Here is a 12,666-nt window from a genome sequence, read left to right as displayed (position 1 = left end):
ATAAAGAGAGAGAGAGAAACCAGAGATATGTGATTAGGTTCAGTGAAGTGAAGTGAAGTCGTAGAAGAGGGAACAAAGTAAAACCAGAAACATCCGGTGTGAAAACCACAGACGAGCCTCATAAAGAAGCCGCAGACCGAACGCCGTCTATTTTAAGACGTGTCAGATGGTGTCACCGATGTCTGTGAGAAAATAAAAAATAAAGAAAATGTGTTGAATCATATGAGCTGCAAATGTCTGAGAGAGTTTTACTTTATCTCACAGGTGTTTTTCTGCATAATTTATCATCATATTATAGTTTATTTTAAATAGTCTGTAGTCGTGGGTCTTAGCAGTGATCACATTTAGGACGTATAATATATCTTCCTAATTATAATTTGGTTGCTGAAGCTTCAAAGTGTTTAAAAAATACATAAAATTTTGAAATAAAAGTTTCTGATAAAAAAAAACTTTACAACTCCTCCTAACTTTGTCCGTAAGTCTTTAAATAAAAAAAAAAGACCATGCATGTCTATCAAACCTTGCAGCTTGTATACGATCGCCGGCTGCAGTTTGTACGACGTCATGCAGGTTCGAGAGCAGAAGAGCTCCATGAGGCCGTCGCTGCTCCTGCGGTCGACCATCTCCGCCAGCAGCCGCGTCGTGTGGCACATGGTGCAGTTATAAAGCCTCTGGTCCTTCTGCAGGAAGAAAGAAGAAAAACAAGAAAAAACAAAAGACAAAGACGTCAGACACGACAGGCGAGGTTGTGGTTCCTGTAACGTCACCGTCAGAGCTGAAACCACACACACAATGCACACACAAACACGGGTCTGTCAGTCACTCTGCTCTGCTCTGAGCCCAGGAGAAAACTTTCCTTGGATCCTACAACCTTTATCCAATGAGGAGAGAGAACGGCATAAAGGGGCGGTCCTCTCTGTGTGTGCAGCCAAGGGATGCGCCTGAATGTGGTGACGGGGACTGCTAACTCCATCTGCTGACAGGAAGTTAGACAAAACCACCGGATCACTTACTTCTGCTTTAATGGCCCATTTTCTATAAATATATGGTTTTGTCTCTATGGTTATTTTGTTATTATTAGTGGTGGTGGAAATGCTGGGCGAGCCGACCAGCGTTTCTTTACTTTCGGTTTCGTGGCGAGTCATGAGAATAACGCCGCCAAATGAATCTCCGTTTATGGTGGGAACTACGACGGTATGTGATCGTCTTCCAACCTCTGACTTTAATTCTTGATGAATGAAAACATGAGTCTGTCTTGCGCCGGTCAAAGAATTTCACGGTGCGGAGGCTCATAAATGTAGTGTGGAAACACTTAGCTTTAACAAAACTCCTGGTTGTCCCTTTAACTGGGGGGGTAAAAGGGGCCCATTAACTGGTTTTTGCCCCTCTTCTCCTGACAGGTTAATCCGGCCATGGTGACGCATATTTCTGTTTATTTCCTGTTGGTCTGGATACTTTTTTTTTTTTTTTTTAATCATCCCTCGGACTGCCCAGAGCCTCAGAGCCTCAGAGCCGTTACCTGCAGCTGGGACCGGGTCATGATAACGGTTTCTGGCCCTGGTTCTGGTTCTGGTTGTGGCTCGGTCCAGGGGAACAGCGACGGCACGGCGCCGCGCCTCAGCGCCGCGTAGTAGCTCCTCTTCCCCCCCACGTAGTCCCGCGGCCTGAAGTGGTCGCTGCAGACCCGCAGGCCCTGGCTTCGGGCCGTGGCCGCGGTGGTCGCTCCGGGGTCGAACAGGCGGTTCTGGACCCGGACGGCCTCCAGCCACTCGCTGCACAGAGCCGCGTCCGACGGGAAGAGGTGAAACTTCTTGTGGCGGCTGTCGACGAGCCGCGGCGGCGTGCGGACATTCCCACAGCCGCGCACCGAGCACTTCATCCGGACCAAGTTAAGGTTAAACCTCGGTAAAAGTCGGTTCGTCGCTGTTTGTTTGGACCCGTGTGAACAACTCAAACAGAAACAGAAACAGAAACACGACGCGGAAGGAGCCAAAGACCGACTCTCCTTGTTGTTTACATTCTACTTCCGGGTAGAAAACCAGCCGTAATGTGAATGAGATCAATAGTAACGAACGAGAGTTTAGCTATATATCATATTTTTCACGCCCTATCACTGTTTAGACAAATCTGAAATGAAAACATTACTATTTCTGTGTGTTTCGTGTTGCTATGTGTTTTTATTGTGTATTTATTCAGTTTGGGGGGAATAATCTTTGACCGAGCTGCGCCTCTACACCGACAGTTATGGTACAGGAGCTGCGAGGGGCCAAAAAGCGATACGGAAATACGACCAACGACGTTCAAATCCACAAAGCAAGGAATTGAAAAGTTGTAAATGTCTGTCTCAGTTTAAGAAAATGTTAAAAAAAAAAAAGAAAAGATAAGTGTCTACAAAGAAGAAGAAGGGGAAAAAAAAGAAAAGATGGATAGACGAGTTTTGTTTGTTGTCACTACTATGTTTCATCATCTTTAATATTTTTGAAATAAGAGTATAATATTGGTGTTGAAGTAAGCCGATGTAACTATAACAACAGAGAGGAGCAGGTACTGTACGTTTTCTTCACCCTGCTCCTTTTCATTCATGACTATGTGTACATTATGTAAATATGTGCAACCCTGTGTAGAATGTAAACCATGAATGAAATAAATCAAAATGAAATGAAATTAATTTGAAGAAATAAATAAATAATATTAATAAAGAGATTTAAAAAAAGATCACAAAAAAAGATCAAATTATTTGTATTCAAAGTCAGTGCCTTGGATTTGTGTTTCCATTTTTTTTATATTTCTATTTTTTATGTAGGCCTATTTATTTTCTGTTACATAATGCCTGGTAGTTTTTATTTGTGAAAATTGATGCCTTGTGTAAAAAGAAAAAAAAAGAAAAGATGTTTCTATTGAACCTATATAAGTATTTGAAATTTACAATAAAGTTAAAATTAACAACTTTAAATCATGGAAATCTGTACTTCACTGTTGATTCATGTTTTCTGTATTTTTCGTTAATATGTTAATAAAGTTTGTTTAAAAAAAAATTGCAGTAGAGTGATGCAGCATCTCAAGGCCTGCCTGCCTTATTTATAATAAAATATTAGATACTTCAGTGAACATCTGAAGAAACATGTTTGTATTTAAATGACCAACACAATTGTCTTCATTAATCTGTACTATTGACTGAAAATCCAATTTCCCATCCAGAATAAAATAATAAAATAATGAAACTAAACAAATGCTCAACCGTTGAAAAATGTAATATTGTCTTGATGTTTTTATGCAACAATAAGTTTTTTCAACTATAATCCTGCAGGAAACAAAGAAACACACTTCCTGCTCTTCTGCTAAAATTATCTTACAATGATATTTTAGAATAAGTTCCAGTAAACACTAATATTTCAGACCTCCACAAGAAGATATTTATAATATCTTGTGTTTAATTTGTGCTTAATGGGTCTTTATTTGTGACAAGTGAGATTTGAACCACGATCACTGAGCTTTTTGGCTGCTCTGAGTACCTGTACCATAATTACAGGAATAGACGCACACACACACACACACACATCAGGAAAGCTGCTGTGCTTGACTACAGTTGTATTGGTGTATGTATGTGTATGTGTATTAATTTGTTAAATAGTCCCGAAACAAATATACAACTTAATCCTGCGTCCGTGACTCGTCCTTTTTTGAATGAACTAAAAAAACTCACTGACCCTCTTCTGGCTGAAGGTCACGTCGCGTCACGCTGGTGCTGCTTTTTTATGGAATTCGATGATAATAACAGAAATACACGGTTGTTGGAACAATTTTGTTTTCAGACACATTCCTCTTTTTATTCCTATTATAAAGGTTAATTGTGGTTTGATTGTGATTTTCACAGTGATATGTTTGGAAGAGATTAATCAATAAAGTTTTGAGAAAATTTACAGTTTATCTATCAAGAATAAATCACATCATCAATCATTTCATGAGTAAAAAAATATTTTTTTTCCAAATTTATGGGCAACAGTGTGTAAATAAACACGGGTTTATCATTACTCGTTACTTTGATTATTATTATGATTACATACCTATTATTGCCTTATCTACCCTTTTATATATGTATTTTCCAATGAACATTAGTTGGACAAAACTAAATGTTCATAACATTAAAGGGACAATGAGGAGTTTCTATTTGGTTATAAAAAAGTCTCACGTTAATGTGGATGAATCTCCGCTACCCACACTTGTTAATGGGCCCATTTTAGATAAATATATTGTTTTGCCTCTATTGTTATTTTGTTATTATTAGAATGTAGTGTGAAAACGCTTTGCTTTTCCAAAACTGCTCGTTGTCCCTTTAATTTGTCATATTTTTAAAGACTAAACATATTTCCTCTGCAGCTGCAACTGTACGGTCTTATGCACAGAGCACAGAGCACGTATAGAGAGATGCATTGATTAGCTCTGCGTTTGAGCCAAAACCTTTGTGCTTTGTGATGTTTGTGATGTTTGTGATGTTTGCGTACCTCTTTGTATTCGTCCAGACAGTCCTGGCTGCAGATGGTTTTCGCCTCCTCCTCCTCCTCCAGCAGCAGTATCAGCGTGAGCGGCTGTTTGCGGCAGAAGGAGCTGCAGTTGTCACAGGCCGGCATGTTGTCGCTGCAGTAATCCTCCAGACAGGAGTCGCTGCAGAACTTGTGGACGACGTCCTGCAGGGTCAACGTGACGGTGGTCTGAGGGAAACGGGGACGATGAAGGAGCAGTGAGGACCACAAAGACATCAGAACTGAGATTTACAAGAAAGAACTCAGTAGGTGCGTTTCCATCAGCTGTTTAGATGCATCTAGATGTATCGCATCGGAAAATGATGATGGAAACGCAGTGATTCGAATTAAAATCCCCTGATTCGCACAAACTGAAATACGCTGCTATGGCCGGTGTTTGGTTGATTCAATGGGATGGAAACAGCTGTATGCGAATTAAATGTGACGTAGCCACTTTCACCCCAACTGCTCCTGTGTTTGCAGTTCACTCACAAGACAACATCAGGGTTTCACTACATGTAATTAATTGTGGCAGGTCGCGTTATGACGGTAATAAACATATGCACTAAATCGCGCTAATGTGTTCAAATCAGACTGTCAGTCCGTCCGGGGGGAGGGGGGGCAAAGTCGGTAGATGGAAACACACAAGATTTGAATTTCTTTTAATGCGCATTTCCCAGTAATTCGAATCACTTTGGATGGAAACATGACTAGTGTTTTTACTCACAGTGCAGGTTTTGTTGCACACTCTGCAGAGGGTTTGAGGGGGGGCGCTGTTGGTCTTGAACCAGGTCACACAGGTCAGGTTGCAGAAGTCTTTCATCGTTCCTTTCGGATCCACTACGGCCATGATGAGGTCCAGGAGCTGCGTTATCGCACTAACACAACCACAGGAGGAGACGAGAACGAGTTCAGAAGGATGTGATGAGATAATCAGGCATGCACTTTTTCTATATTAGGATTTAGCTTCTGTATTAAAAGGTATAGTTCAACATTTTGTCAAATCGGCCCATCACCATAATCCCTATAGTCATAGCAGTAGGTTCATTACCTTTAATTGTCGGTGCAAGCTATTTTTAGAACGGTGGAGCAGAGCCGCGAGCTGCTCAGAGCTACGCTACGGAGGCTCATTATGGGATTTCTTGGTTTCCCCTCATCAAACTCATCAAATACACAATCCAACAACTCCACAACGCTCTGGTGGACAAGTTGTGAGCTGCACATTCACCACGCTATGAGATAATAACACAACGTTACCAGACAGAGTTGTTTTAGAAGGAAATACAGAGACTGTTGATGAAAAACTGTCCCTGAAGGCAACGTGCATCAGCGGTTTTGCATGAATTTCCCTCTAAAACAACTCTGTGTGGTAACGTTGTGTTATTATCTCATAGCGTGGTGAATGTGCAGCTCACAACTTTCCCTTTAATACTGTGAAAGTATCAAAGCCTCAGTCCATAGAGAAATGCACACAGCCTGGATTCAGAAACTGAGCCTTTAAACCAGCCGTCGGGACTTCCTGTCGCTTTGTGATGTCACAACAAAGCCCCGCCCCCTCACCACCACCTGGATTTGGTTTCTCTGAGTGTTTTATTCTGAAATCTGCTCTGTTTTTATTGGTTCATGCAGAAAACAGTCAGTCAGTCGGAAGAGAGAGACTCAGAGCCTCCTCCTCTCTTCTGATTGGCTGACACCGACCTGTTGTTACTAGAGCTGCAGAGAGAAGCTGAGAGAGAGAGGAGATGATGAGGTAAGATAACTAACTAACTTGTGACAGTAATGGCAGGTCCTGGTGTTGGGTTTGTTGACGGAGAACTTCTCAAACAGACAGTCTTTGGAGCAGAAGACCTCGGCGAAGCCTTTCTTCTGGAAGGCCGTGTGTCCCTTCATCATGCTCTTCTTACAGTTGCTGCAGAACATCTGGACGGCCTGACAGGGAGCAGCAGACAAACAGGAATATCACAGTCATAAATTAACTCTACAAAAATACAACTGCATGAAGGTACAATAAAATATACAAGAAGGAAAAATACAAAAGGCATTAAAGATTTGATCTGGCCCAGTTGTTCAAAAGGTGTAATCTGGATAAAAATTATCCGGATTTTGAAATCCCCTTTTTTGCTATCCAGGATCACGTAATCTGTTTTACTTTTATCCCAGTTGTTCAAAGCAAAGTTGGATTGGATCAGTCTGATCCAAATCCAAATTTTCAAGATTACCAAATCCGGATAATGATGCTCTAGATGGGACTGTGCATCACAATGAAGGCTGATTGGTCTGTTAACAACAGGTAGAACAGCAGCATGAGGTCTCTCAAAGTGTGTTTATTTGAAAACGGAGTGTATGTATTGTTTTCTGTGCTCTTTGTTGTTTCTTCAATGTCTTTTAAACAGCTCAGACTCCATCTGGTCGGGTTGTTAAAATAAATTGAAAAAAGCAAATATACAGTACATTAGTGAAATTGTGAATATTTCCCCATGTGTTTCATGTCATACTTCAAATTTCAAAATTCAAACTTCAAATTTCATTAAATTCACTTTGGGGAAAAGTAATTGGGGAAAAGTTTTTCAGTTGTAGAATATTCAAAAGTTAACATTATTTACTAATCACTGTTGTGGTTTAAAATTAGGTGCAAAATATAAATCAATAACTGTATATATATATTACATAATGAATATTGTTTATTTGACCAGTTTGAATTTAATTTAAATCACATTTTGTTCCTGAAATCCTCCCTGAATCCACCAAACTGCTGGGATCAGAATAATCCTGTTTTTTTTGGATCAAAGTTATCCCAAAGCTACTGAAAAGTTTTGAACAACACAAACTGAGGGTTTTATCCAGATCAAAACCAAGATTGGATTACGTGATCTAATCCGATCTCAGAATCCGTTTTTGGTTTTGAACAACCCATTTTCAAGATTTGATCCAATCCATTATCCAAAATCCGATCGGATTACCTTTGAACAACTGGGCCCAGGATTCACTCCTTTCATTTTGTTTTTAATCCTCACAACCAATAATTAAAGTTGCACACTTTCTTTTTGTTTACATCACAGTGCTAAATCAAGAAATGCTTTTCCTCACCTTGTCTGTGACATTAGTGGGTGCAGACGATGTTTGCCTCTGGCTGCTGTTATTCCGCTTCGGCCTCTTATTAAACACAGAAGGCAACTCGGAAATGTGGATCGGAGGCTGCAAATTCTAGTGGGATAAAAATAAATAAATAAATACGCAAGAAAAGACTGAAAACAAGAAATGCTCAAATGCTGTGATGTGACATGAAGTGGTTAGAAGTCAAAGTAGAAAATCCAGTATTTTTAATTGGAAAAACCATGAATATGAATATGATATACCGTATATTTTAAATAAAAACAAATGCAGATTTATATTTGACCCAGATTTGAGTGAACAGATGAGATACGTACCACGTCCAGTTTCGGGATGACTATCTTCACTTCTTTCATCCCTCTCTTTGCAGCTAATAATCTGTTCTTCTTTTCTATAAATAAAGTAAAAAAAGACGTTAATGATCCACAGAGAACAAACCACATATTAACTACTGAATATTTCTATATCATGTGGAACAAGCTGAGAAAAATCCACAATATTTCATTTATATTAGTCAGAGCAGAGCTGACAAGTGATATATAAAAAAAAATTAATTAATGAAATACTCCAAGATTAATTAATCTAAATAAATCACATCCAGCAGTTTTTGTTGTGAAAGTTTTTTCAATTAAAATGAACTTTGACAGACGAGTGAGTTTTTTTTGTATTTGTTGGCTTTGTATTGTTTTGAAAACTGTTTTTTGACTTTACTAAACTCTTCACCTCTCTCTTCAACTTTTTTCTCCTCGTTTTCTCTTTTCTCTCTCTTCTCCTTCTGCTGCTCTGTCGTTTCTTTGACCTCTTTCCTCTCCGCCGTCGCTCCCGATCCATCGTTTTCCACATTTCTGACGTCGTCCTCGTCGTCATCGAAGACGTCCATGTCAAAGCCCATGTCTTCGTTGTCGCTGAAATTACAGGACAGCGTCTCCTCGGGTGTTTTGATCTTGTTTTCGGACTTTTCTTTGTCAGTTTTCTTGTCGTTCGGCTGCGGCTCTTCATCCTCACTCTTCTTCTTCCTCTTCCGGCCTCTTTTCTTTTTCTCCGGTAATAAGAGTAAAGCCTCTGAGGAGGAGGACAGAGACAGAGACAGAGACAGAGACGTGATGTAAGAAGAGCATCAATACCATAATAATAATAATGAGTATTTAAGTTGAAGACGTCTCAATATATCAATTTAAGATATTGTATAATATATAATATCGATTTAAAAGGTCATTTGTTCCCACTGCAATCGTGTATTATAACACTTAAAATGTTTTTTGTGTTCATCTTTCTTCCTTTTTTTGTGTCATTGTTGTGTGAGCTACTGGACTAATTTGAATTTCCCTGCTAGGGATGAATAAAGTATTCTCTATTCTATTCTACTCTATATCAATATAAGTCAATCAGTATTTTTTACATCAGTCGATAGCAGCAAAACAAATCATAGACATTGTCGCAGCGATAAACACTTAGGAAGAATAAGACTGAACGAGGCTCCATATAAATTATGATTATCCATGTTATTCCATTCAAATGTGTATTACTAATGATCCCAAACTCAAATGTTTCTCTTCACCTTCCAGTTTCTTTATAAAAGCACTTAAATTAATTGTATTTTGTTCTGTTTTATTCAACCTAAACATGTAATCACACTGAGACACAGGATCTCATGGTAATTAATGTCATAGAGCAGGTCTGAACTGAGTTTCAAAGTTTTCAACGCCTTTAAACTCAACACATATTCATTAGTGTGTGATCTTGTCTGTTGTTAGTGTTCATTAGTTACCACTCAGCTTCACAGAGCTCTCTGCTTCTTTAGGATCTTGGTGCTCTGTCCTCTTCGCCGTCGCTCCTGATGCGTAGCTCTCATTTCTGACGTCGTCCTCGTCGTCATCGAAGACGTCCATGTCAAAGCCCATGTCTTCGTTGTCGCTGAAATTACAGGACAGCGTCTCCTCAGGTGTTTTGATTTTCTTCTCTGACTTTTCTTCGTCAGTTTTCTTGTCGTTCGGCTGCGGCTCTTCATCCTCACTCTTCTTCTTCCTCTTCCGGCCTCTTTTCTTTCTTTCAGGTAATAAGAGTAAAGCCTCTGAGGAGGAGGACAGAGACAGAGACAGAGATGTGAGCATCAATACCATAATAATAATAATGAGTATTTAAGTTGAAGTTGAAGACGTCTCAATATAAATATAAGTCAATAAGTATTTTTTACATTAATCAATAGCAGCAAAACAAATCACAGACGTTGTCGCAGCGACAAATACTTAGGAAGAATAAGACTTAAAGGGACAACGAGGAGTTTCTATTTGGTTATAAAAAAGTCTCATATTAATGTGGATGAATCTACGTCACCACTTGTTAAAGGACAATTCCAGGCGAATTCAACTCGGGGCTGTATGTTCCTATCATTTTAGGTCTAAAAGAAGGAATCTGAAGATTTTCAGTTTAATCGCTCCTGTTTTGCGGTAGCTGCGTCTGTCCCCGCATCCCCACGGCAGCAATGAATGGGAGTGGATGTAAGTTCCGCTGTTTAGGCTGTTTACATCCCTCAAAGCCGCAATTTTTTTCCACAGACAGCGTCAGATGGAGACTCAAACATGCACCGAGAAGTTTATTTACTTCAACAAGCCGACATGTTTGTAAAACTAGATCTAATTCAAAGTCTCCCGGAGTCTCGCGCGAGACCCAGTTGCCGTGCTGGTGTGTTCACATGCAGTGGGAAAAGCTACCGTTTGTGTCATAAACACAGGAATATCAACTCTTGACTTGCTTCAAGTAAAAAAAACTTCTCGGCGCATGTTTGAGTCTCCACCTGACGCTGTCTGTGGAAAAAAATGTACACTTGAAGCAAGTAAAGAGTTGATATTCCTGTGTTTATGACACAAGCGCTAGCTCCTACTGCGCCTGAATACACCAGCACTGCAACTTCGGGCTCGCGCGAGACTCCGGGAGACTTTGAATTAGATCTAGTTTTACAAACATGTCGGCTTGCTTGAAGTAAATAAACTTCTCGGTGCATGTTTGAGTCGCCATCTGACGCTGTCTGTGGAAAAAAATTGCGGCTTTGAGGGATGTAAACAGCCTAAACAGCAGAACTTACATCCACTCCCATTCATTGCTGCCGTAGCGACGCGGGGACAGACGCAGCTACCGTAAAACAGGAGACATTAAACTGAAAATCTTCAGATTCCTTCTTTTAGACCTAAAATGATATGAAAATACACCCCAGAGTTGAATTCGCCTGGAATTGTCCTTTAATGGCTCCATTTTAGATAAATCTATGGTTTTGTCTCTATGGTTATTTTGTTATTATTAGTGGTGGTGGAAATGCTGGGCGAGCCGACCAGCGTTTATTTACTTTCAGTTTTGTGGCGAGTCATGAGAATAACGCCGCCAAATCTCCGTTTATGGTGGGAACTACGACTGTATGTGATCGTCTTCCAACCTCTGACTTTAATTCTTGATGAATGAAAACATGAGTCTGTCTTGCGCCGGTCAAAGAATTTCACGGTGCGGAGGCTCATAAATGTAGTGTGGAAACACTTCGCTTTTACAAAACTTCTCGTTGTCCCTTTAATGAGGCTCCATATAAATTGCATAAAATTATGATTATCCATGTTATCCCATTCAAATATGTGTGTTACTAATTCTCTTGTAAATAAACTCAAATGTTTCTCTTCACCTTCCTATTTCTTTATAAAAGCACTTAAATTAATTGTATTTCATTCTGTTTTATTCCATCTAAACATGTAATCTCATTAAGACACAGGATCTCATGGTAATAGAGTAGGTCTGAACTGAGTTTCAAAGTTTCCAACGCCTTTAAACGCAACAGGTATTCATTAGTGTGTGATCTTGTCTGTTGTTTGTGTTCATTAGTTACCGCTCAGCTTCACAGAGCTCTCTGCTTCTTTAGGATCTTGGTGCTCTGTCCTCTTCGCCGTCGGCCCTGATGCGTAGCTCTCATTTCTGACGTCGTCCTCGTCGTCATCGAAGACGTCCATGTCAAAGCCCATGTCTTCGTTGTCGCTGAATTTGCAGGACAGCGTCTCCTCAGGTGTTTTGATTTTCTTCTCCGACTTTTCTTCGTCAGTTTTCTTGTCGTTCGGCTGCGGCTCTTCATCCTCACTCTTCTTCTTCCTCTTCCGGCCTCTTTTCTTTCTTTCAGGTAATAAGAGTAAAGCCTCTGAGGAGGAGGACAGAGACAGAGACAGAGACAGAGACAGAGACAGAGACGTGATGTAAGAAGAGCATTAAGACTTTAAGTATTTACAGCTCAATGCACAATGTAATGTAACTCTCTGTAAAGCTCAGAAAAACAAAATGTTACAGTGTTTTATGTTAACCTTTGATAATAATCATGACATTATAAATTTTACCTGCTTTTTTAGTCCTTTTTTTTTCTTTTTTAGTTTAGTTTAACTCATTGAGTGCCAACCACGTAATTTCTCGTTTTTCGTTCCCATGCGTTGAGTGCCGAAAACGTAATTTTACGTTTTTTGCTTTTTTTTTAAATTATGAAAATAGACACTTTAATACACATTATATGTAAATTTGGGGACTCTACGACGAGGAGAACTGAAATAGATGACGATCAAAGTCACATGACAGCTCATGATCTGGAAGTTTTTATCATAACTCGGCTTCTGCAAACGAGTTCTGCATGCAGATGCAGCAGCTGCTCTGCTCTCACCCGCGCTGCTGCTCCAGCTGCTCGAGCTGCTCGGAGCAGAAACAGGAAGCTCTCAGCCAACAGTCCGCCCGGTCTTCAGCTGGAGCAACACCGTGTCCTCCCCAAAGTCCTCCCGCGGTAAAATCTGATGGTCTCTGGGCCAAAGCAGACCGGCATCACCGACCCGAACCACAGAAGGACCGCGACCACCGGCGAGACCGGTCTTCCCGAGCCGCGGTGGCCGACAGACCCTCACGCTCCGCGGGGAGAAGCTGTGACACGGCACGGTGCGTCTGTGTTATTGTTGTTTAGTGGCGCCCCCCCCGCCCCCGATGGTGGTTTTGTGAATAGAACAACAACTGTTGTATATATTTATCTTAT

At 40.4% G+C, this 12,666-nt stretch overlaps 1 protein-coding gene across 1 annotated transcript in view; it reads right to left on the bottom strand.

The window, feature by feature from the left end:
• Positions 1-12,666, bottom strand: part of LOC310993825 (uncharacterized protein) — a 79,396-nt gene that overhangs the window by 51,393 nt on the left and 15,337 nt on the right. The window contains exons 11-19 of the mRNA XM_083982305.1: positions 11,497-11,799; positions 9,400-9,702; positions 8,355-8,693; positions 7,949-8,022; positions 7,608-7,724; positions 6,289-6,449; positions 5,248-5,398; positions 4,503-4,709; positions 521-680 (exon numbers count right to left, since the gene is read on the bottom strand). Coding sequence (XP_083838431.1) covers positions 521-680; positions 4,503-4,709; positions 5,248-5,398; positions 6,289-6,449; positions 7,608-7,724; positions 7,949-8,022; positions 8,355-8,693; positions 9,400-9,702; positions 11,497-11,799 — 1,815 coding nt within the window. The remainder of the gene's footprint in view (positions 1-520; positions 681-4,502; positions 4,710-5,247; positions 5,399-6,288; positions 6,450-7,607; positions 7,725-7,948; positions 8,023-8,354; positions 8,694-9,399; positions 9,703-11,496; positions 11,800-12,666) is intronic.

Source organism: Trachurus trachurus (genome assembly GCF_905171665.1).
Source record: "Trachurus trachurus genome assembly, chromosome: 11".
Taxonomy (NCBI): domain Eukaryota; kingdom Metazoa; phylum Chordata; class Actinopteri; order Carangiformes; family Carangidae; genus Trachurus; species Trachurus trachurus.
The sequence above is the reverse complement of the archived record's forward strand: the minus strand, read 5'-3'. Positions and strand labels throughout refer to the sequence as shown.